The 26,325-nt window shown below is 35.4% G+C and overlaps 1 protein-coding gene across 12 annotated transcripts in view; it reads left to right on the plus strand.

Annotated features, from left to right (window-relative positions):
- EVI5 (ecotropic viral integration site 5) overlaps nt 1–25,535 on the plus strand; it is a 239,107-nt gene extending 213,572 nt beyond the window's left edge. For 10 of the 12 annotated variants that reach the window (XM_049618441.1, XM_049618442.1, XM_049618439.1 and 7 more), the window contains one exon: nt 21,919–25,535. In XM_049618441.1, coding sequence (XP_049474398.1) covers nt 21,919–22,230 — 312 coding nt within the window. In that variant the 3' untranslated portion in view covers nt 22,231–25,535. The remainder of the gene's footprint in view (nt 1–21,918) is intronic. The other 2 variants (XM_049618448.1, XM_049618449.1) reach the window with 1 other exon arrangement.
- Nucleotides 25,536–26,325: the final 790 nt, after the last annotated feature.

The following is a 26,325-nucleotide window of genomic DNA, read 5'->3' on the forward strand; positions in this document are numbered from 1 at the left end:
CCAAGTACAAAATTAGAAGTTTGAGTTAACAAATGGAAATCTAAACAAAGCCCATTCTGAAGTTTGGCTTAGAAAATGTTTTTACATAGAGGCCCCTGGATGCCTCAGTTGCTTAAGCATCTGATTCTTGATTTCAGGGTCATGATTTGAGCCCCACATTGAGCTCCGCACTGGGCGTGGAGCCTGCTTAAGATTCTCTCCCTCTCCCTCTCCCTCTGCCCCTACCCTTGCACGTGCGCTCTCCTGCACACTGTCTGTCTCTCTCTTTCTCTCTCTCTCTCAAAGAAAAAAATGTTTATATGTGAGTACTCCTTTTTAAATTTTAATAACTGTTGATATATGCTTGAGCTATAGATTTAGTTAAATATCTACCAAAAAGCATTTTAATGTCCTGACCATTATTAATATGTTTAATATTGATACTCATTTGTTATTAACTAGAATTTTTTCCAGTGAGGAGCTTTCAGAATCAAATGACAGACTGCCCTTTTGTAACTGTTTGAATCTTTTTTCCTTGCTCTATATTCTTCAGTTTAAAAGTCATTTAGTATATGTGCAAAGCAAGCACCAATTTAAAAGTAGTTAATAAAATCACCTGGACTTGACTTTTTTTTTAAAGACTCTTGGAGACTCATTCAACATTGATCTTCATCTAGGCTTTAAAACAAGAATATTAAAGGTAGAAAAGAGGTTAGTAATTTGGCTCTGTAGTTACTGGCAGCTGTTTTTTTCCTCTTTATTTCAAACTGAAATATCGTTTTTGTTTTTTTTAACCATGTGCTTATTCTGTATTGACTGTTTCTACCAGTATTTATTGCCTTTTAAATCTTGCAAAACTCAGTATTTTACCTAATTTACAGAGGATAACCTAAAATAGAGTTGACATTTTTACAAATTGCTATGATAACAACAGTGTACTGGTAGAGGCAGAAATAAGGAACAAAAACAATGTTTTCTTTTGTATTGATGTCTGTTGAATCTTAATTTTAAAATTATTGTTTAAGAAAAATTTCAATACATGGAGTTATAAGCTTTTATGTATGTTGTTACAGTAAAAAGTGCCATGTTTCTGATGTGGCAACTTCTTAATAAAAGAACATATTCCCTTAAATTTGTTCTTTCTCTAGTTAGAGCAATGTAAAGTATCACGCAGGAGCTCACATAAGCCTCACTGTAGGTAAATTGTTTTTCTTTGCTGCCAAAAGATCTCATGTAGATGTATGATCGTATTTGTGCTCTTATGAAAATTGCTTTAATACTCTTGAATTAAATGTTTAGCACTGTTTTTAAATCTTACAGTCCCCATTTATAGATAAAAAAAATTCATTCTTAATGACTTCTTTACATTAATGTTATTACTCCTATTCCTCTTATATGTTCCATTAACTCTTGGGTAATTAGTTTATCTTATTTGAAGTCATAAGATAAAAAAATTATACAATACTTTATGTCTGCAATAATATCACTGTGTGGAAGACTTAAAGCTGAGATTTCTGACTGATAGTATTTTTAAGCCAGGCATGTTCTTAAAGTTAATCTAGTTTTTCACTTGATAAATGAGGAAGCTGGGGCATAAGAGTTAAGGGACTTACCCAAAGTTACACAGCTAGTAATGGAAGAGACGGAACTACTGCCCAGGCATTCTGACTTCTGTTCTGCTACATCCCACTGCCCTACCACAATCCTCCCGACCCATTTACTTGTCACATGTTAGATATAGTAGTTCCATAAGTGTTTAATTAAATTAAAATGAATTACTTCTCACAGATGGGAACCTACTGTCTAGTTAGTAGGACTCTACTGTCACCTAGTATTTTCTTCCAGCATCAGATTCTGGACTTCTCTTCCATCTGAAACTGGGGAATTGGTCTGACTTAACCCTTCTATTTTGCTTCAGTTTCCAGTGGGTGCTAATAAAATCTTAGCTTTTAAATATTAGATGATTTTCTGAAAATAGAAGCAACTGAGATTTTGTAGCCAAATTTGACATTCCCAGAAACAGAGAAATAGATAAAAATAGTTAACCTAATTTCATATATGCCTATCACTTATGAAATACAATTTACCCACGGACATATATTAGCTCAGCTATTCAATACATCCTTTTGCAAGGGTTTGTTTAACTTGTGACCAAACTTCCAGCAATTGTTTCTGCATTAAATTTTTAAAATCTCCAAGGCTATAATCTTTCCATTCATTCTTTGCCTCCAAAAAGAATATGTAACACATAGAAAATCTATAATAACCCCATATAGGACACCTTACTTTTGATTCAAGACTTTTAGACCATTTTCCAGTTTTGTGCTCTATTCATAGGACAGTATTCTACCCAATTACATGCCTCTGTGTATCCTGTTCCTACTATAGGTAAAACAAGATGTTTAAATTTGCTAATGAAAATGTGTATTTCTGATTATGATAATTTCATTAAAGAATGGGAGTTGAATCATGAGAACATGACAAAAAAGATAGGTCTGGTAGAAGAGAGTAATAAAGAGAGATAATGAAATCACTTAAAAAAGGAAAATTAAAAACAAAAAACAGGGTAAGAAAAGGAATTAGACCCTAGTGAGGATGAGATACCCAGGAAAGAAGACCCTTAGGAGTATCAACTAATGTAGGATACGACTCAAAAAGAGTTAAGAGATTTCTAGGATGACATCTGGTGAGCAGTCAATGTAGAGAATATAGACTCAGTCAGAAATGAGGGATTTGAATCCAGTACTCAGAATTAAAGAATCAAGTAAATAACCTCAAGAGATAATGTCTCGCTGGCCAAGGGACAGAACCAGTTGGAATTGTAAAGTCAGACTTGGATATGAAGCTGTGTCAGATGGGATATTTTTCTGATATTGTGCCAGATGCTATGCAAAGTACAGTGTAGTCTTATTCTCAAGGAATTTACAATCTAATGGGAGAAAGTGGAAAGTTAATTTAACAAAGACTGTATGGTTGGTACAAACAGTGAGTACTAAATAGTTCAGAAATGGGAGATAACATAGCACATAATTTTGTTTGTTTTAATTAATGGTTGTTGTACTATCCTTGATGCTTACCGGCAAGCCAAACTGCAAGTTCCTTGCAGAGATTGTGTCTTATTCAGCCTTATATTTCTTAGAGCCTTTGAAGAATCCTAACACTGTACTATGAACTCGTGGATTCAGTCAATTCTCTTGGTGTTCAAGTTGTCCTGAATTTGATGAGTGGAAACTCTTTCAAGTATCTTTTTTTTTTTTTTTTTTTTAAATAACCAGTATCTTTTTTTTCTACAACTCCATTAGACTTTGAACAATTCTGTGTTTTCTGGCACTAAGTGGCAAGTTTTTACATAGTACTTTACATTAATTGAGAACAGCTAAATTTTCAAATGCATAATAGTGAGACAATGCCTATTAGTAGTAATCTGTAAATTGCTTAATTAATGGTTCCAACAGTTAAATTGGAAATGTAAGTCATAAGAAACCACTTGAGGGAAACTGGATGTGAAATACATACCAGTTGGGTTATAAGAAGTAAAAGCAGATGAAAATAAGCATGTTTAAAGAATTGGAACTAACTATAAAGCCTATAGTGGCAGGTTTTATAGTTGCTTATAGCAGTTCTTAAATAGATTTAATCCAATAAGGGTACAAGAGATTGATTCTGTTAGCATTCCCATGAAAACACCATCGAATAGCATATTCTTAGATCTTAGATATGAGGAAAGTAGGATATAAATGCTTAAAACTATTTCAGTAACATATGTAGTACCAATACGATGTTAGCATGACTACTGTATTAAACGTATTTGTTGACATTTAGAGTGGAGCTAATAGGATGTGCTTAAACATTTCTTTCAGCCTGACTTGGGCAACCAAATGAGCTAGATTTTAAAGTCCAGTGAACTTACTCAAGTACTCAGGTTTCAAGATTTGAGTATTTATTTAAAAATGTTTTCATTTATTCAGAAGCTGGTTATCCCTACTCTTCATCTAACTCTTTCTCCTTTCATTGTCATGCCAGTATTTCTAAACACATCCATAAGATAAAGAAGAGGGGAAAAACTATAGATATATGTGCAGTTTATCAGGTTCTTAATAGCAGTTCTAGATTTTTTTTTTAATTTATTGTCAGATTAGCTAACATACAGTGTATACAGTGTACTCTTGGGTTTGGGAGGTAGATTCCCATGATTCATCACTTATATACAACACCCAGTGCACATCCCAACAGGTGCCCTCAATGCCCGTCACCCATTTCCCCTTCCCCACTCCCCAGTCAACCCTCAGTTTGTTCTCCTCATTTGAGTCTCTTATGGTTTGCTTCCCTGTGTGTTTGAAACTATTTTTTCCCCTTACCTTCCCCCATGGTCCTCCGTTAAGTTTTCTCAAGTTTCATATGAGTGAAAACTTATGATATTTGTCTTTCTCCGGTTGGCTTATTTTACTTAGCATAATACCCTCCAGTTCCATCCATGTTGTTGCAAATGGCAGGATTTTGTTCTTTTTCATTTTGTTTTTTAGGTTTAGAAGTTTAGTTTTTGTTTCTGAATTTCGTGTCTTTATTCTCCAAAAAGAACTTACTGCAGGTGGTTGGGAACCATCATTTATAGAGCAGTGGACTTATCCAGGAGACCTGGATTCTAGACCTACTTCTGCTGATTAACTGTGTGACCTTAGGATTCCAATATACTTCATATATTTATTCAGTCGGTAAGCATTTGAGCATCATTTAGCTCCCAGGTATGCCTCAGACCTTGGCTCAGTTACTGCATCCTTAAGCAGTCATGCTAAATAATCTTTAAAGTGCTTTCCATCCCAGTCCTTTGCTAGGTGTATAAAAGTCAAAGTCCCAATTGTTAAGGAATTCAGACTGGTAGGGAGAACAGTCAATATGGGCAGTGCTGCATTAGAACCACATGGTGCCATGGCCTACAAATGTGTCCTAAAATCTCTGGGCATGGGACTGCCTAAAGTTTGAAAGGGGAGGAGAAAATAGCCAGGAAAAGGAGAATAAAAGAGTGTTTAGGCAGAGGCCATCATATTGAAAGGTCTGGAGGCAAATAAAGAGCTCAGGAAAGAGAGAAGAAGCAGCTGTAAAAGCAGAGAAGGGACGCCTGGGTGGCTCAGTCACTTAAGCATCCAACTTGATTTCAGCTCATCATGATTTCCTGGTTGGTGAGTTCAAGCCCTGCATCAGGCTCCTCACTGACAGGGCAGAGCCTGCTTTGGATTCTGTCTCTCTGCCCCTTCCCTGCTCTCTCTCTGTCTCTCTAAATAAATAAATAAGTAAGTAAGTAAGTAAGTAAGTAAATAAATAAATAAATAGTAGCAGGAAAATCAGTAGGGAGGGATGCTTCTGAAACTGGAGAGAGAGCCTGATCAGTTTGTTTTTAGTGTATGATTCTGAAAATAGCATTCAGAGAGATTGATCCAATGGCTAAGGGTAAAGCTTTCTTAATCAAATAAGAGGAAATCCACAGAATAGAATCTTCTTCCTTGATTATGTTTTGGATTATATTCTTTTTAAGATGTTGGTCCAAATGATGCATTTGAGAACCAATTTGAATTTTTTCAGTTTAATTTACATATTTTCTTCCTGTTATCACTACCCAATACTTCATACTTGGTTTTTAGTGCTGTATATTCTTAAATGTAACAGTCCAGTTTCTTCAGCTATGCCAAGATTTTGAAATATAGCCAATCATTTTGAAACCTTATTTTCTTTGCATCAAGTAATTCAGTTTTAAAATGCTAGTTTTTAGAGGTACCTGGGTGGCTCATTTGGTTAAACATCCAACTCTTGATATCAGCTCAGGTTGTGCTCTCTCATGAGATCCAGCCCCGCATCGGGTTCTCTGCTGAACATAGAACCTGCTTGGGATTCTGTCTCCCTCTCTCTCTCTGCCTCTCCCCTGCTGTGCTCTCTCTCAAAATAAATAAATAAACATTAAAAAAAAACCATAAATAAAATGTTAGTTTTTAAAAGAAACAATAACTTAAGTATTGGCAGTTTTTCAAACTAGTAACATTTATAAATGTGTTCTTCAAACTTACTAAGTGTCAACTAAAGGAGAATTGATAAAAGATGAAGAGCTAGCTCCCTCAGATTTACAAAAACTAAAAATTTTAAATTGTGGTTGGAAGTCTTTGGTGCAGTAAATCATGTGCTTTTCATGGACCCTATCTCACAGATGCAGTTGGATTTGAGATAATCAGATTTTCACTCCCCATGAACTGGACAACTAAAAACATCATACAAATAATATGTGTCAGAGACTTAGTGCTACTTTGCTGCCTGTCTGATTTAAGTTGTTGTGGTCAGTCTGAGGAACCTGTGATATGATAAGATAGCATTCATGAGGTCATGTGGTTTGCAAGTGCCCAATCTTAACTAAGCAGTCTATGAGTACCTCAGAATGAGGAAGAAGCATACTAACCTTTCCTGTTTGGCTTTTAAAATAGTGTAGGTCTGTGGCTATATATATTTATCATGTATTTTTAAAATTATTTTTCCATCAGGAGTTAATTTTAATTTCCTGGCAAAAAGTGAATGCTACAAATACATTTATCTTTTACTTAATACTTCTGTCTAAAGCATTAAATTTTTTACTGCAAATATTTTCATCTATTAAAATGAAGCTGGGGTGCCTGGGTGGCTCAGTTGGTTAAGCATCTGACTCTTGATTTCAGCTCAGGTCATGATCTCACGGTTCATGACTTTGAGCCCTGCTTTGGGCTCTGCTCAGGCTGTGCAGAACCTACTTGGGATTCTCTCTCTCCCTCTCTTTCTGCCTCTCCCCCATGCACACATAATCTATCTCTCTCTCAAAATAAATAAACTTAAAAAAAATTATTTTCAATGTGGCAATATCTCCATTGGAAACATGCCCATAAAATGACTATCTGATTTTTATATATATGTATGTATGTGTGTGTGTGTGCGCGCGCGCGTGTGTGTGTGTGTGTATGTATGTATAAACAGATTTATTTGAGCTATAATTCACATACAGTTATGGTTCATCCATTTAAAGTGTACAACTCAGTGGCTTTTAGTATATTTACAGAGTTGTGAAGCTATTGGCACAATGTTAGAACATTTTTTATCACTCCCGAAAGTAATACCATTCCCATTGGTAGTCATTCTTCATTTCCCCCAAGCTCCCTTCCTGCAACCCTAGGCAACCACTAATCTACTTTCTATCTCTGTAGATTTCCCTATTCTGGATATTTCATTTAAATGGAATTATACAGGGGCGCCTGGGTGGCTCAGTCGGTAAGCGTCTGACTTCAGCTCAGGTCGTGATCTCACAGTTCATAAGTTCAAGCCTCGCATCGGGCTCTGTGCTGACAGCTCAGAGCCTGGAGCCTGCTTCAGATTCTGTGTCTCCCTCTCTCTCTGTTCCTCCCCCACTCACACTCTGTCTCTCTCTCAAAAATAAATAAACATTAAAAAAATTTTTTTAATGGAATTATACAATATGTGGTCATCTGTGACTGTTTTCTTAGCATAATGTTTTCAAGGTCCATTCATGTTGTAGCATGTATCAGTACTTCATTCCTTTTTATTGCCTAATAATATTCTATCAAATGGATATACCACATTCTGTTTATCCATTTATTGTGTGATGGATATTTGGGTTGTTTTCACTTTTTGGCTGTTATAAATAATGCTGATGTGAACATTCATATACAAAGTTCATTGTGACCATATGTTTTCATTTGTCTTGAGTATTACTTACTAATAGAATCACTGTGGTTTAACGATTTCAAGAACTGCCATAGTGTTTTCCAAAGCAGCTGTACCATTTTATATTTCCACCAGCTGTGTATGAGGGTTCCAGTTTCTCCACATCCTTGCCAATGTTTGATATTATTTCCCTTTTTTGTTTATAGCCATCCTAGTAAATATGAATGTCCTCTCATTTTGGTTTTGTTTTGTATTTTCCTGGTGGCTAATGATATTGGGCATCTTGTCATTTGCTTATTGCCCATCTGTAACTTCTTTAGAGAAATATTTACCCAGACCCTGTGGCCATTTTATAATTGGGTTGTCTTTTTATAATTGAGTTGTAAGAATTCTTTATATATTTTAGATACAAGTCCCTTATCAGATAAATGATTTAAAATTTGGGTAAGTGATTAGATAGATAGACTGATAAAACCTATGATTTAGCTTTAGAGAAGAATGATTGCTCTTAACTGTTCAGTCCAGATAGAAAAGAAGTACTTCATTTTCATGAGGATGTTTTGCTAAATATTTGAATTTTTTTAGTACTTCAGCTGAAGGTTAAATCAAATGAAATGTATGTGGTACTTTGATGTAGCTTTAAAAGTTCAGAGTGAAACAAGTGTGAAGTGATTTATTTCCTGTAATTGGTCATAAATTTACATAGAAGTTCATATATTCCTAACCTCATCACCATTGACATTAGAGTACCTTCTAAATAATGTTAATGGTTTCAGTTTTATCAAGATGTGTCAGCTGCCAGGAAGAGGGCAATGCAGTTTCATTTTGTTTGCCATAGTATACTGGATAAATCTAAGTATACAGTATAGAGAGACTAAGCGTTCTTTGTAAATGACCTGTTTCTTCTCCCTCTCTCCTTCTCTGGTAACAAATGCAGAATATAATTTTCTTCAGTGCCAAACTTTGCTTTCCACCTTTTTCACTTATTATTGTGGGTCCATTTTTTTTCTTTGCTTCTGAAAGAATGAGTTTTAACTATTGCATTTTATATATTTAACACAGACTCTATGTTTTTTTTTTTTAACTTTAAGTGTTTTATCTGGTATTTAAAAGTAATTTACTTAGCATAAAGCCAAAACAATTTTCAGCATTGTCTGTTTTGTATTATTTCAATACAACTCTTGAATTTTATTTTATTTTATTTTTTTTTAATTTTTTTTTCAACGTTTTTTATTTATTTTTGGGACAGAGAGAGACAGAGCATGAATGGGGGAGGGGCAGAGAGAGAGGGAGACACAGAATCGGAAACAGGCTCCAGGCTCCGAGCCATCAGCCCAGAGCCCGACGCGGGGCTCGAACTCACGGACCGCGAGATCGTGACCTGGCTGAAGTCGGACGCTTAACCGACTGCGCCACCCAGGCGCCCCTTGAATTTTAAACTTAATCTACTTTTAAGTACTGTGGGTCTGAATTTTTCCTCTTGCCTATGTAGTACAATGATCAAAAAGTCATGACCTCCAATTGATCACTTTTATTGGTTTCCTGTTCTGATTCACTGGAAATCTTTTGGTTTGTGTGCTTATGGCTAGTTTTAATCTTTGTCATATGTACAATTCATTTTTGAAAGAAGCTGATAATTGAGAATTAATTTAGCACATCATTTCCCTTTTACATTTTGAAAACTTAAACTATTAAAATATTACATAAGGATTTCAACAAAATTACTGATTAAACTTTGGAGTAAAAAAGTAAAGCCTCTAGAACTTAGAAATAGAAATCTTTGTGATTATTGAACTTTATGTCCATCTTCTCATATAAAGAATAATTTATAGTTATTTAAAATTTTATATCTTATACATCACTTGCAGAAATGTTATATTAACTGTAACAGCAATAGCTCAATGTTTTACAAAGATTGATTATATAAACCCAAATGTACAAATAGGAGCTTTTATAATCTGATATGACTCAGTCTTGGAAACTTACTGCATCTGTTTTGCAGTTCACTTGGTATCACATGACTCACTTAAATGGTTTAAACCCTGTCTAGTAGTGATCAAAGTTCATTTGGTTAGGGGTTTTTTTTGGTGTGTGGATGACTTTTTTCCACTTTGTTGTGGACTGATTGTCTTTCAGAACACTCAGTACAGCCTTTCTTATTCTTTTGAATCTCAAAAAGTGGTAGTTGTCTGTACAATTCAGCCTCCAGTCACACATGGGGGAAAGTTTTTTTGACCTGAAATAATATGCATGGAAGCACTTTTAACTGTAAAACCTCATATAAATATAAGGGTTTATTATTAATTCTCTTACTCCTACACATTAAAATTGAGAAAGGATAAACTATAGTGTCTCTTTAAAATCAACTGTAAAAATCAACCCAAACTTTTAAAAGCTACCAGTGTAATTACTGAAAGCAAGCAAACACACAAAGAACATGTGTCCTCTGTTCACATGGACACTAACCCAGGTGATCAGATTTCTCACCACAGATTTCTCTATTATTTATTAGGAAGTTATATTTAAAGGCTACAGATCTCTAAAGCAATGACACTTCTCTGTTTTACAAAAGAAACTTCTATCTTAACCTGTGAAAGTTTAGCTAATGAAGTAGACTAATGAGAAATTCTTTTAATACTTGTGTTTCCTTAATGATTATTGAAGTCCTTTGGGCCTTCAGGGTATTCATTCCTGCAGGTTCTTCTCTTGGCTTTCAAATTTTACTGAGAGTCTTTATGTGAAATAGCTATAGTAGTTCTTAATATTCTTTTTTAGTGTTTGAATTTTTACGATCATGCAGTTAGAAACTCTGCTGTTTCCTGTCAAAACCTACATTCATCAGACTATGAACATGACAGTTTCCTGTTTTCTTATTAGCTATACAGCATCTTATGCTGTATTCTTCATAAGTTGTATAATATCTTACCACTTTCTTTTTCTAATTGCTATATACTTTCTTTGGGTCAGCATTGTTGAATACATGCAGAGAAATCTTAAAATTCTATCTCTTTGAAGCTAGTGAGAGGTTAAGGTTTTGTTAGCTTTTTAAGTTGTAATGAGTATGTCATAATGTCTTAAGTATTATTTAAATGAATTCTACATGTTTTTATTTTTTTACTCTGTCTCTTCATGCATAACATGATGAAGCAGTCCATATCAGGTAAGAAACAGTACATTATTGGGGTCTTTGTATATTGACACACCCCTCGGTCTGCTTATTAATATTCTTATTCACAAAGGATGGGATGAATAATTAATATGTAAGAACTTTCTCAAGAATCCAGCCATCTTTTTAGTGTAGTTCATTTATATTTCTTATGTGCCCACTCTTGTCAAGTCAGAATGCTGAGTTCTCGAATACAAAAATGATTAGGAAACCGTTTCCATCATCAAAGGCTAACAGAAGAGGTAGAATATATGTACAGCAACCTTTTGTTTCATATTTTTCCGGACACTGCTAATTTTAAACACTTAATTGTAACTTGGAAAAAACTTAATATGTAAATAATACACTCAAATATATATACCTGTTGCATCAAATATGTTATAAAAATGGTAATATTTTAAACTATTAATATCAAAATAATACCGGAAAACAAAAAAGAAATACTTTTAAATGTAAAGGAAACAGTTTTTATTTTTTTGTTTTTTGTCATTGGGTTATTTGGAGGTTTTGTTATGGTGAGTATAACTGCTTATCAAAATGGTCAGCTACATGGGCACCTGGGTGGTTTCAGTTTGCATTTCCTGATGAATAGTGATGTTGTGCACCTTTTCATGTATTTGTTGGCCATTTGGCTATCTTTTGTGTGAATTGGCTAGTCAGAACTTTTGCCTGTTTTTTCAGATTGTCTTTTTATGATTATTATTAACATATGGGAATTAGTTACGTATCCTACATAAAGCTTTTTAGTGATAAATATGGCTAGTATTAATCCCATTCTATTCTTGACATCTTACTCTTTTGAAGGTGTCCTTGATGAAGAGAAGTTCTTCATTTTAATAAGGCTTGACTTATTTTTTCTGTCTGTATGCTTAGTGCAGCCTGTGGCCTATCTAGGAAATCTTTTCTTGCCCCAAAGTCATGAAACCATTCACCTGTATTATCTACCACAAATATTGTTTTGTTTTGCTTTGCTTTTAATTTGGGTATAGTTGACACACAATGTTACATTAGTTTCAGGTGTACAGCATGGTGATTCATCTTCTGTTTGCATTATGCTGTGCTCACCACATGATGACCTTATGCTTAGAATACAACTGAACTATTAAAAAAAATAAAATATAGAATACAACCAAACAAATAATTGAAACTAAGAAATTTAGTATTTACCATGGAAAATGCTTTGTTCCCCCAAAGATTTTGAGGCAGTTTGCATGAATATACATAATACAGAAATAACTGGATATTAGGTTAATCAAACCAAATTAAATTGCTGATACTTGACTTTCATTTACAAAAATGGCAGTATCGGATGCTTCACTCTGATAGTTAAAAAAAAATAGTTCTAAGGCAAAATCTAGTAAAATCAACATTCCTATTAGTACACAGAAATGCATATGGTATCAATGTGAGCCACATATTTGGTAGCTAGTACAAAGCAGGGAACATAACGTACTGAAGATTCATGGTTTTAGTAAGACAAAACCAAACCAATTCTTCTCTTCCTCTTTCTTAACTTTGAAATAAATTTCTTTTACTGGTCTGCCATTGGGGTAGAAAAATGAACTGAATAGGAAGGTGTTAGGCTAATGGCCTAACATCTAAGTAAGAGCAATTGTATAATGGACTAAAGCAGTGGAGTTCAAATACATAATTAGTGATTGGTGAGATCCCAAAATAGAATTCAGAAATACTAGTGACAATTATATGCCTTTCTAGCAGTCTTCCATAGATATTATTTCTTAGGCTTTTATTTAATAGATATTTTTCTTTAAATATAAGATATATACAGAAAAATATACAAATCATGAGTGTCTAGCTTGATAAATTATCACAAAAATGAATGTGCCCATTTAACTACCACCTAGATCAAGAACTAGAACATGCCAGCATTTCAGAAGTCTTCTTGTCATTCTTCCCACTTACTGACTAGTTTTTAACCTTATACTAATGAAATCACACAGAATGCATTTGTTTGTGTTTGGCTTCTTTTGCTAAACAGTGTGAGCTTTATCCATATTGTTCCCTGCAGCAGTAATCTGTTCGTTCATTTTTGTTGCTGTATAGTGTCTCATTGTATGAATATACCATAATTTATTTAATCATACTAGTTTATAAACATTTGGGTTATTTCCATTGGGCATTATTATGAATAAAATTGCCATGAACCCTATTACAAGTCTGTATTATACTTGTTTCTGTTGTTCATACGCTTAGGAATGGGATTCCTGGGTGACTGTTACAATTTATTGTTAAAACCAGGACACTTTTGAGAATGAAGATAGGATACCATTAATCATTACATTGTGGCAGCAGGTATAATCTAGGACTGTGCCAAGCAAACTGTAATTTTAGCTATTCTAGGTATAGGATATGTAGATGTTCAACTTTAGTAAATACTGTCAAACCATTTTCAGAAGTGCTTTTACTAACTTGTACCACCACTACTAAGAATCTATAATGAAGTTACTCAGTATGATCAGTTAAGGGGCCATTAATTTGCTTTGACAACCAACCTGGCAGAAAGTAAGGCAAAGTTCTCTTGCAGAAATTAAAGAGCTTATGTTACAACACTTTAAAAAATAGTTTGGAAATATCTACTAAAGCTTAATGCACATATTCTCTATGACCCAGCAGTTATACTCCTGGGTATATACTCAAGAGAAATGAGTGCTTATATTCATCAAAAAAACATAAGAATATTCATAGCAGCATTATATGTAATAGGCTGGAAACAGCACAAGTGGCCATTAACATAAGATGAATAAATAAATTGTGACATATTTACATAATGGAATATTATGAAAAAGAATGAACTTTGCTATCCATGCCATCATGGGTGAATCTCACAGACATAATGTTGAGTAACAGGAGCCAGACACAAATGAGCATATACCATATGATTCTTTACATTAGGTCCGAGAACAGGCAAAACTATTCTTTGGTGATAGATGTCAGAATAGTGGTTACCTTTGAAGGTAATCCCCAGGTGAGGAGAGGACACAAGGGGGCCTCCTGGGGTACTGGAAATGTTTTATATCTTGATCTGGGTGGTAGTTATATGGGCATATACATAAGTAAAAATTTATCAACCTGTACACTTAAAATCCATATGCTTTACTGTGTTTTATCTTTAAAAAAAAAAAAAAAAAAAAGCCTAGGGGAGCCTGGCTGACTCAGTTGGTAAGGCATGCAAATCTTGATCTCAGGGTTGTGAGTTCAAGTCCCACACTGGGTATAGAGATTACCTAAATACACAATCTTTAAAAACAAACAAAGCAAACACACACACACACACACACACACACACACACACACACACACAAAACATGAGCCTAAACATTTTCTTGGAACAGACATAGTCTCAGAGTTTTCTCAAGCAGTTTAGATATTATAGTATAGTGGCCACACACAAAAAAAAAATCACAGAACATCTAGTTTTTTTAATTGATAGACTTTATTATGGAAGACAGTCTTAGGTTTACAGAAAAATTGACCAGAAAATGCAGGAATATTCTCCTTCAATGGGTTCCCTTAGTTGCCTCTGATATTAACATCTTGTGCTAGTGTCATATATAAGTTATAACTGATAAGCCAATATTGATACATTCCTGAAGTCCATATTTACATTAGGGTTCACTGTTTGGACTGTACATTCTGTGGGTTTTTACAAATGTTTAATGATACATGTCTGCCATTACATTGTCATACAAAATAGTTGCACTGCCTAACAACCCTTTGTTCTCTACCTATTCATTCCTTCCCTCCCTCTGAACTTCTGGCAGCCACTGATCTATGTACTGTCTCGATAATTTTGCCTTTTTCAAAATGTCATATAGGTGGAATCATACGCTAATGTAGCCTTTTTTTTTTAAATTTTTTTTAACGTTTATTTTTGGGACAGAGAGAGACAGAGCATGAACGGGAGAGGGGCAGAGAGAGAGGGAGACACAGAATCAGAAGCAGGCTCCAGGCTCTGAGCCATCAGCCCAGAGCCTGACACGGGGCTCGAACTCACGGACCGCGAGATCGTGACCTGAGCTGAAGTCGGACGCTTAACCGACTGAGCCACCCAGGCGCCCCTAATGTAGCCTTTTCAGATTGACTTCTTTGACTTAACAATATGCCTTTAAGATTCCTGTATGTCACATCCCCCATCTTCACACATCCCTAAGAGCCTAATATTAAACTGCTTTGACAGTTCCTCAGACCTACTATGCTGTCTGTTGCCTCCATACTTTGAGCACATACTTCACCTCTCTAATGGGGCTTTTCTGATGTGTGATACCATGTGATACTTTCTAACCAGAAAAAATAATTGATACAGACTCAGGGATTCAGAGAGAAATCAGGACCCTACTTAAAGACCTGGAAAGGATTCCACTCTTAAAGGTATATTTCATTGCATGTGTGTTAAAGCTCCTGAGTTTCCCTGGATACAGACTTTGAGACCTGTCTAAAACTGGAGCACAATTACAGTAAAACTTTTCTGCTGTTCTGATGATAGAGCCTAGACCCAAAAGAGGCAGTAGACTAACAGTAGTAGTACCAAGGTCTGATAAGATAATCATGGGGATGTTTTTGAAAACATTGACAGTAGTACCTAATCATTTTTAATACATGAAATTCCAAACAGAATTTTTTTAAATTTAGGTGTGCCTGGGTGGCTCAGTCAGTTAAGCATCTGACTCTGGACTTCGGCTCAAGTCATGATCTCACAGTTTGGGAGTTTGAGCCCTACATCAGGCTCTGTGCTAACAGTGCAGAGCCTGCTTGGGATTCAGTCTCCCTCTTTCTCTGCCCCTCCCTCACTTGCTCTCTATCTCTGTCTCAAAATAAATAAAAATAAACTTAAAAAAATAGATTCTGTTAAAAAAGAAAGACATTCTTTTTTTTTTTAAATTTTTTTTTTCAACGTTTTTTATTTATTTTTGGGACAGAGAGAGACAGAGCATGAACGGGGGAGGGGCAGAGAGAGAGGGAGACACAGAATCGGAAACAGGCTCCAGGCTCCGAGCCATCAGCCCAGAGCCTGACGCGGGGCTCGAACTCACGGACCGCGAGATCGTGACCTGGCTGAAGTCGGACGCTTAACCGACTGCGCCACCCAGGCGCCCCAACATTCTTTAAATTTAAGCTTTATTTTAAAATGTTAATTTTGTGTTGCAGAAATCAGCCTAAAATTACTAATCTAGATAAAAAACATCAAAGTGTATTAGAGGTATCTTATCATTGTAACATTGTCCTCACTGATTGCAAATTATATCTTATTGTAACAAAATGCTTCCTCACGCCCTCCTACAGATACAGTTACCTATGTGTGTTTCTCTCATATGACTGTTGAGTTGTATTAAGAAATATTTTTTCTATCAAGGCCTGTAAAGCTAGAACTATACTCCTAAGGTTGGACATATTATCCTTTAAAGGGTATTGTCTGTCACCTGGATATGAAGCTGATCCTCAGAATAAAATTTTAACTTAAAGGTTGACATTTGATAGGAGGAAAAGAAGAGAAGGTTCTGACTCTGTTTTATAAACACACATGGTCTCTCACTTTAATATAGACAGAGATGTTGGGATGTCTAAAACTGGGTGGTGTTCCTTAGTGGTGAATCCCCTGAAACACCCCATGGGAACCAGATTTGAAACTAGATGGTGAAGTGTCATATCTTAAAATATTTACTACCCTCATAGTTCTTTGTATTTTTATTTGTTTTTTTTCCCCCTACTTGTTTGTGTGTCCAGATCAGGCCATCATATTTTTAAAATTCAACAGTGGTCATTGTGATGATGGCAGTGATAAATTAATAAGAACATCCTAAGTTCAAATTTATTTATCCATACCAGATTTTCTTAACATGATTCTAATATAGTACATCCCTAAGTACGATCCATTTAGACCAGTGTCTCTCAAAATGTGATCTATGGATCATCCTATTCAGAATTATCTGAGGTACTTGTTTAAAATACAGATTCCAGAGCCCCACCTGCTGAATCCAGGTGTCTGAGAAGAGGGCCCAAGTATCTATACATTTTTAATATAATATTCCCAAGTGGTTCTTATACATAACACAATTTATAAATTGTTGGCTAAAGAATTAGGAAGTCAAAGGATGCTCTTAACATCACCAACTTTCTGACAGAAGTAAGGACTCCAGAGTGACTCACCAAGTTGAATAGTCTGTCACATCATCTCTGTGGTAGGTTTTGGTTCTTTTAGCTGATATTTGGCAAATGGCAAATCTACTTAATGCCTAAAATCCCAAGTTATTTTTAAATGTTACAGAAATTAGAAGGCATTCATTAGAAGGAAACATTTTATTACACAGTAAACTTGTTATTTTATGTACTCGTGTAAGAATAAAGTAACCTGAAGGACAGAATTAGATTATGTATTATATTTTTCTAAAACATCTTCTAGTTCAGTAGGCCAAAGTTATTTAAAAATCCTTTTTCTAGAGAGAGAGAAACCAAGAAAGAGACTCTTAACTATACAGACCAAACTGATAGTTAGCAGAGGAGAGGTGGGTTAGGGGATGGGTAAAAGAGGTGATGGGGATTGAGGAGTGGAGATTAAGGGTTTATCGTGATGAGCCCTGAGTGATGTATGGAATTGCTGAATCGCTATATTAACACCTTAAACTAACATAACAGTGTATGTTAACTATACTGGAATAAAAAGAAAACAAAAGAGAATCTCAACCATCCCAGCAGTAGTCAAAGAAACACAATGACAATAATAGTGCCTCTTATAATGGAGGAAAATGTGTAATGGTCATGCTGGCCAAGGCTATATATAGTAGGCATGCTCAAATATTCCTGGTAGCAGAATAAAAACTATTGAAAATAAATGTGATCATATTTATTAAGAAAAAAATATATAAAAATAAAAATCCTTTTTCATTTGCTTCCAAATAGCTAGGTGATGATAAAACAACACAGGAGTCCACTAACTTATTCCCAGTATTTAAGACATCTTTTAAGATAATTACAATTTTGTAAAATACACATTGGAAATTTTTACTTAGCATTATAAAGAACCTGCTCTACTGTCTTTACAGTTGAGAAATTAATATCATTGTGATTCTTAATCTTTTATATTAAAAAATGTTTTTGGTTTTGGCTGGATGCTTTATCTTTTCTTTGTTCCCAGTGTCCTGAAATCTCATTGTGAGGTACCATGGTATAAGTGTACTTTTATCCACTGTGATGGATACTTGACAGGCTTTTTTAATCTCAAAGCTCATGTCTTTCAGGTCAGAGAAATGCATGTCTGAAACCTCTTTTTTTTAGCCTATCCTGAGGTTGTTTTTTGTTTTTTGTTTTTGTTGTTGTTGTTGTTTTACATGGAAGAAGTTTCTTCAGAGGAAATAAATAATTTTTAAAGAGTTTTCTTTTCCCCAGATAGTCTATTTCCTCCTAGTTGCCTCTCCCCCTACCCCCCGCATCTCTTTGAATCTTCCCCCCCCCCCCCCCCCCCCCCCCAAATGTCTGCTAACATTTGACTCCCTGCTCAAATTCTAGGCCTGGAGAACTTAAGCTGGCAGGAAGTCCTGAATGCCTGGGTAGGGTTCATTGACTGTGATCTGGCTGAGAGCCTTCTCTGGGGGAAATCCTAAGATCACCAGAGAAGAGTCCCTTTGCTTAAAATTCCAAAGATTCCTGGTGCTTCTATTTCCTTGGTGAATCTCAAAAGTACTTCCGTTCACATTCAGTGACTTTAAAACCTATTTCTAATTTCACCTTGAAAAATAATACTTTTTAAATCTTTTTCACAATATGAGTGTGTTACTGGCATTTCATAAAGTTACGTTTTGTTGTTGTTTTATAATGATGTTCCAACAGTCTTTAACCAAAAATTAGAAAAGACAAGGGGCCACAGAAGGGTATGCTAAAGTACATATGTGTACTTTTCAAGACAGAGAGTGAGTCCATAGCTTTTGTCAGATTCCTCATCCCATGACTGACCCAAAAGAGCAAGCAAAGCCAACCAAGCAAAACACTGCCTATCAGGTAGTGGTCCTTACTCTGGGATGTGCATCAGAATTATTCTGGTCTTTTGAACATATACGCTGCCAAACCTTACCCTATAGCAGGAGAAAGTTTCAGGAGAAGGCATTTAAGTGAACTGCTCTTTGTGCTCACTTTGTCATCACATAAACAGACAGCTTCTTGTTTCAACCATCACATAGTGGAGTTGGCTCAGAACAGCTTGGTTGTACTACTGAAAGATGGTGTCCATTTCTATATACCACACCCACATAGGCAGTTGTTCATGGTTTAGAAGGTCTTTTATTGTGAATAATTAAGAGTTCCATTTCAGGTAAATCATCTCCTTTCTCACTCAGGCCCATTTGGTTTGAGCAGAAGATCTACCACAGTGATTCTCAAACTGAGGTATCAAGATCTTCTGAGATGTTTGTAAAAAATGTTTCATTCTCAGAATTTTGATTCCTTAGATCTGGGGAGAGATTCTGCATTTTTAATAATCACCCTTGGTTATCCTGATGCAGATGATCAGTGGACTGTATATTGAGCTTTGCTAATCTGATTTTATACCAATAATAATAATATCCATGGAAGTTTTTTTGGGGGGAGTGGGGTTGAAAAGATTAATAGTCTGGTTTTTGTTGTTTAAATATAATTAGCTCTGAAAGTCTTGTGATAAGGATCAGCAGTACAGCTCTTAGATCCAGACACCCAAGATTTTACACTTTAGAAGGCCCAGCTCTGGCCTTCCTCCAGCCAAACCTCTCTTCATGGGATGAGGATTCCCCCAGACATCCTGACCTGAAGTTCAGGCCCTTATAGAGTGCATTATGGGTTCTCAGTACCCTGGAATTCCTTGCCTAAATGTCCACTTTCAGGGCCTATACAGGCCTTGTCCCTCTCAGAACCGGTGTGCACACTCCTAGGTCTAGGATATAACTAAGGGATAGCTTCAGTTTTACCACAGTCCCTTACCTTCACCTTTTTCTTCTCTCCAAAATTCCTTTATGCTGTTGCTATTCTTTATTAGCAGTTCTCAAGTAAAGAAGCTTTAATTGCATCCCCTTGACATTGAGGAAATAACCCTTCAACCTGGAGTTAGTTTTATATAATGTTTGAGGTCACTTATTACATCTGATATGAGGCTGTAGTTTTTTAAATGCAATAGATTTTGTTAGAGCTACAGCTTTCCAAACAATTGGGAAGTTGCGGTTCCTCTGCCACACTCCTTTTGTAACAGCCAGGGAAAAGGAAGACACATGTTCCATATTATTTCTTCAAAAGGGTCTGGGAAAAAAGAAAGGAAGAGATTAACTGACTTAATTTAACACTTGGAGCTATAAATCATGTGTTGCAATATGGTGATAGGATATTGCATCAGAACGTGGCGGTTGTAGTAATGCAGTGGGTATCACAATTAAGGGGAGGTCTTTGTGGTGCTCTGTGCCCTTTCCCTAAAAACTTAAAACTTTTAGTTTCCCTAAAAACTTTCTGCTCTGCCAGGGGAAAAGGTATTACTTAAATTACACTGTACCTCACTGTAATTTCGTTCTCTTGACTTAGGGCATAGGACTTCCTTTGTGGTTGAAGGTTTGCCTGAGGCAGACATTGCTGTACTGAGTCTCAGCATCCCTCTTGTTTCCCATTGTTCCCACACCAGCAGGGAAGTGCTGAGGTTTCTTCACTTCTTCCTGGAAGTCTGTCGGGGAAGCTGGGAGGTGTTATGGCAAGGCTGTAATCTCTTTACTCTCAGAACCGTTAGTTTTGAAAGTATATGTAACATTTCCTGAATATTTCACATAGGCTTTATCTTAAGATTTGAAAGATAGCGAGTGACCAGGAAATTGTCCCTGAGAAACAAAGTTGAAGGTTGATAGTAATGGTAAGGGTAGAAGGCATGGGATGTATTTCAGCAAAAATTCTTGCAAGTCAAGGTAGATTTTGATAGTTTTTTTCTCTTAATGTTTTTGTTTTTAACTCTTCTGCTCTATTGTAGGAGAAAATGCATGGTGTGTGGGAGAAATAAAACAACTGACAATATCAGCATTAAATTTCATATTTAAAACCTCAGCTTTTGAGAACAGGGCTGATGTCTCAATTATATGGTAGTAGAAATGGTAGGATCCATGGTTGTGGATTTGGGAATTTGTGAGAACTTAGGCAAAGAAGTGGGAGATAATACAAAGAAATCACTTCTAATCCTGATAAAGCTGGTTTTGGAAAATGTGGTTTAGAAGTATGACAACAATGGGTTTTTCATTGCTGAGCTCTAGAATTAGACTTTCCCACCCAGTAACAGGTAGCGTATAACATCCACAGCCCTTCCCATGTGAAGGTCTGGCTGTGTGAAACTCCTGGGATAGCCAAAAGTTGGCTCTGAAACGTGGAAAGAGAAGAGAAATAGGTGAGCAATACATGTCATTCTTCTCCCCTCTTGCCTCATGAGAGAAGTTGCTCCTTCTCCCTAAGGAGGAGTAGGGGAGAGAAGGCAAAATGATATATTACTGGCATTCCTTCCATGCAGAGAGAAATGTCACTAGTGGGACGAAGCATTCCTGCCCTGAGTGAGTCTTTGGTTGTCTTTGGGATATTATAATAGGATGGAGACTCATAGCAAATTTTCATCTTTTGTAACAGAATTATGGAGTCACGCTCTCAAAAGTCAGCGTGTATGATAGTTCAGAGTATGGTCTTTAAGTCCATATCTTCTAGAGATGCATGCTGAAATATTTACAGGTAAACTGACAGAATGTCTGGGATTTACCTCAAAATAATCCAGGGACAGTAACAAGATTGTCCATGTTGTGTTAGTTGTTGAAATATGTCCTCAGCAAGTTATTCTACCTGAGTTTACATTTCCTAATCTCTAAATGGGGATGATGAAATCTACCACATAGGACTGTTGTGATCATTCAATTAAAATAAGTTATATGCCCATTACATAACATATAGGAGGCACTCAAAAATTAGTAGTAACTATTTTATATATAAATGGAAAAGAAATCAAGGCATCTTCTCTTTTAAACATGAAACATTTGCTTTCTTGGTGTTTGTGTTTCCTCCAGTTGAGAATATTAACTTGGATTTTGTTTTGACAGCTCAGGTGCCTAAAAGGACAGAGGGTCTTCTCAGGCCAGCCTCCTTTTGATGGAATCCACATTGTCAACCATTTAATAGGAGATGATGAATCATTCCATTCCTCTGATGAAGATTTTATAGATAATTCTTTACAGGAGAGTGGTGTTGGTTTTCCTTTGCACAGAAAATCTGGCCCAACGTCTTTGGACCCCGCTGTGGCAGATGGTAGTGAAAGCGAAACAGAAGACAGTGTGCTGGAGACCAGAGACAGCAACCAAGTGGCTCGAAAGGAGCAGTCCCCAAGAAAAGAATCGTACTCAACCACTGTCTGACCATCACTGTGAACTAGACTGTGGGGTTTTTTAAGGGACTGGTTATCATATGATTAAGGGTTTTTGGAACATATCTGTTTCATATGTACATACGTATATACATACATACATACATACATACATACATACATACATATATATATATATATTTTACAGTCTGCCTTTTTATCTTTGCCAAATCTTCACCACTGACTTACCATTGCCATAAAGTAGACTGGAATATGGTTAATGGGAAAAATAAGATTCTAACAGTATTACTGAATATTAATGTTTCTTATTTAGAAAATTCAATTATGTCTATATGTGGGAAGCATTTTCAAGTTCAGAACAATGGAAAATTGGATTTTCTTCAGACAAAACTGCTTTTGTGCAATATTTCACGCTCATTCAACAAATTATGTTTATCAATTTGTTTTCATAGCAGCTGTCTATAAACATTTGACCAAGATATACATATAATTTATCTTGTGTTTTTGTGTTGGGGGAATTTTTTTTCCAGTTAAAGTTACTGTTTTAGTAGTGGGCCACTGAAAGCTCCCAACCACAAAGGCTTTTTTTCCATATAATTTTACAAACACAAAATTATGGTCATCTGTCTTGAGAGTTTTAAGTTTTGTTTTAATTTCTAACTTTTATGTGCATATGATGCTTCCATGCGTTGCCTACTGGTCAGAGTAGTAGGTTAACTACAAATAAATTGTGTTGTCCATATTTATAAATCTGTATCACCCAGCACTGAACATCATTTTATATGGAGAATATATGTGTTGCAAAATGACTGCCTTCAGCATTCTAACAGGACTTCTGTAAATAATAGGTTAAAAGAAAATTGAAAATGAAACCAAACACTAATATTTTAATAGCTTTAGTATTTTGCTTAGTATTCAACACTAGCAGATTCATAAGTTAACTAATGCTTGCTTCAAAAACACTATTGGTGACATATTTTACTTCATGTGTATATAACTAATAAATTTTTCATGATTAAAGAGGTTATAGCACATATTACTTAGTGCTAATATCTACTTAATATAATTTAAGCAATGGACTGATGTCCAAGATACACAAAAATTATATCTGCAAATAATCTACAAGCATTATCTTCAGATTCTCTTGTTACTAATCCATAGATGAAGCCATAAGAATTCTTTCCTACCAGTTCTTCATTTTTATCGTCTAGACTTTTTTCCTAGAAATCTGAATGCCTGTCATTGATAGATTGGTGGAATACCAAATTACACTTAGATTGTGTAAAGATAACAAGAATGTGTTGACTGGATGCTTTCCACTCTCATTTTCTTCAGCCTATGAAAAAAATGGCCTTCAAGGATAAGAGGAAAGTAGAATTCTGTATATATGGAGATGCAACTTTGCACAATATGTTGCATGCAGGAAAAAAATTTATATGACAGAATGGAGTAGAAAAGACAAAATAGTTTTGTACCTAAAACTAGGAGTTAAGCCTTATGGTATATCACGGAGTAGGCTTTTCCAGCAAGCCCTTTGTAGGCTTGAGAAACAAGCTTGAAAATATGCCTGTTTTGTCCGTATCACCAGGTTAAATTCTAGTGATTAATTTACCTGTGGTCACAAATTAGTAAGTAGCAGAGCCAAAATGTTAATCAATATGTCTGACACCAAGCTGAAAAGCCTCAGCTAATGGATTTCTCAATTCTCTACTTTTCTGACAATGTGATTGAAATGTTTCCTGAATATATATAGATCTATATCTATGTATAGATATTAGTATCAACACTCATAAACTCTACACAGCTTATGAGTGTAGATACTGTTACTAGAATCATCTGACCGGTGCTTTTGGGATTCTCTTTTGGGGTTCAGTACTGTTAGCCTAGAGGCTCTTGATGCCCAGGTAAAATGAGATGAGTCATGGCTACATGATTGCTTTGACCCCCACATTAAGAAATCTAAATGATCTAGACCAAGGGTCAGCAGCTACACCCCATGAGCCTATTTGAGCCAGCTTCCTGTTTTTACATGAACCACAAAAATAAGAGTGGTTTTTAATTTTTAAATACTTGGGGAGAAAAATCAAAAACACAATAACGTTGTGTCACATGAAAATCATATGAAATTGTGTCAATACATAAAATTTTTTGGACCTTACCTCCATGCTTATCCATTTACATATAGTCTATGGCTGCTTTTGTGCTACCATGGCAGACTTGGGTAGTTTCAACAGAGACTGTATGGCACAAACAGCCTAAAATAACTACTATCTGGCACTTTAGAGAAAAAGTCTGTGGGCCCTTGGTTTAGATACTGTAAAATGTAGGTTAATTCTTAAGTTTGTCTTAGTAGAAGATTGAACTATTTGCTTTTGCTGTTGAACTAATGGTTTGGAAGCCTAAAATGTCCTAGTGATTCTTAAACTCATAACTATTCAAAATGGAAAATGTTCCAGCTGTTTTATATCATGAAGTCTTTGATGCCACCGAAAATTTTGGAAGGATGTCTGTACCTTTGGAAATGGAGAAAGACAGGGAAGAATTCCAGAATCCCAGCACTGTTCTTTCAAGCATGCGTATTGACCTTTAGGGTATGCCTCAATGAGTCAATGTTTTAATTTGACGTTAAGGACCTCTTTCTAGAATTGTGGTAAATTTGAAAGATATTCTCAGAGCATTTTCTAAGTACTGTTTTCTGGTTAGGAATTAGGTTTTAAAAGAATCATGGTAAATAAACCTTAATCCAATGATATTCTTATAATTTGGACAGTGAAAAAATAGAAACAACAATCGTCTCATGCAAGAGCTTTGATTCAAATACTCCTTAGAAAGGTTTAAAATCTTCCTGGTTTTTTGGATGCAATAGGTTACTATGCCCTAATTTGACATTCAAATTAAGACTTCTGAGGTATTGGAAAGTGTTCTCTTGATAGATTTTATTTAGTCTCTGGTACTTTGTGTCATTTAAATGTTACTCAGTTAAACACCTAGAGTTGAAGAATATTCAGGGAGGAAAAAGTGAATAAAATAACAAACTCACACAAAAAAGTACTCTCTCAGGATAGCTACCTTCATGTCATTGCTATCTAGGTTGAAACGCTAAAGGTAGAGGCTACAGGTGATCTGAATAAAGTGGAAATTGCATTGAGGTGATGAAACAGAACTTTTAGATCAAGCAAATATTCCAACAGCCTTTTAAAAATCATTGGTAAATTTTTCTTCCTGAAAAAAGCAGTCAAAGATAAAACATTGCACAATTTCTTCCCTAATGGATATTACATACTCAGTGTTTGATGATTAATTGAGACATCAAGTCTCAATTAACTGGCAGGCTAGTTTGGAAGAAAAAAAACCAACTTTGTCTTAGCTCAGAGCTTGCAGCTTGTTACTCTCCAGATAGTGCCTTTGAAAACAAAGTCTAGGCCTTTTAAAGTATTTTATTTCTAGCATCATAAATGAATTGGTTCCATATTCTCCTTTATCTTTTACATAATACATTAAAATTTTCAGATTTAAAGTAAAATAAGTATATGAATCGTATTTTGGTAAAGCCCTTTCGTGGCCAGCTTGATTATTGCGTAGTACCAGATGTCAACAGCTAATGGTTTATGAAATCGTTGGTTTACTTTATTAAAAGTGTACTTTAGCCTGAAAGTTATTGCTGCTCTATCATTAACAAAACAGTTTTTTAAACTAATTAATTTTAATTGAATTCATTTTCCTGAAATTAAAATTCCTGGTTAAAAGTGGAGTGGATGCTATTTATATCCAACTTTTTACATCACATTTTCATTGATGTACCGTACCTATCCTTTCTTTTCACTCCAAAGAAAAGATGATAGAATAATGCATTAGATATACTATAGAGATGCACAATTGTAATGTTTTTCATTTTACTGTTGGAATTTCTTATTATAACATTGTATGATAACCTGAAATGTTTACTTGTGCCTTTGCTTTAAACAATTATTAAAGTTTTTCATTTTATAAGAATTTCAGTTTCCTTAAACGATTCAACCTAAAAGGGGAGAGGCATGAAAACACTGTTAAAAAATGCGTGGCTTAATATCACATATTCACTAATGAGGTTTGTGTTCCGTGGGTAGAGGGACCATATCTGCCTGGC

Source organism: Panthera uncia (assembly GCF_023721935.1).
Source record: "Panthera uncia isolate 11264 chromosome C1 unlocalized genomic scaffold, Puncia_PCG_1.0 HiC_scaffold_4, whole genome shotgun sequence".
Classification (NCBI taxonomy): domain Eukaryota; kingdom Metazoa; phylum Chordata; class Mammalia; order Carnivora; family Felidae; genus Panthera; species Panthera uncia.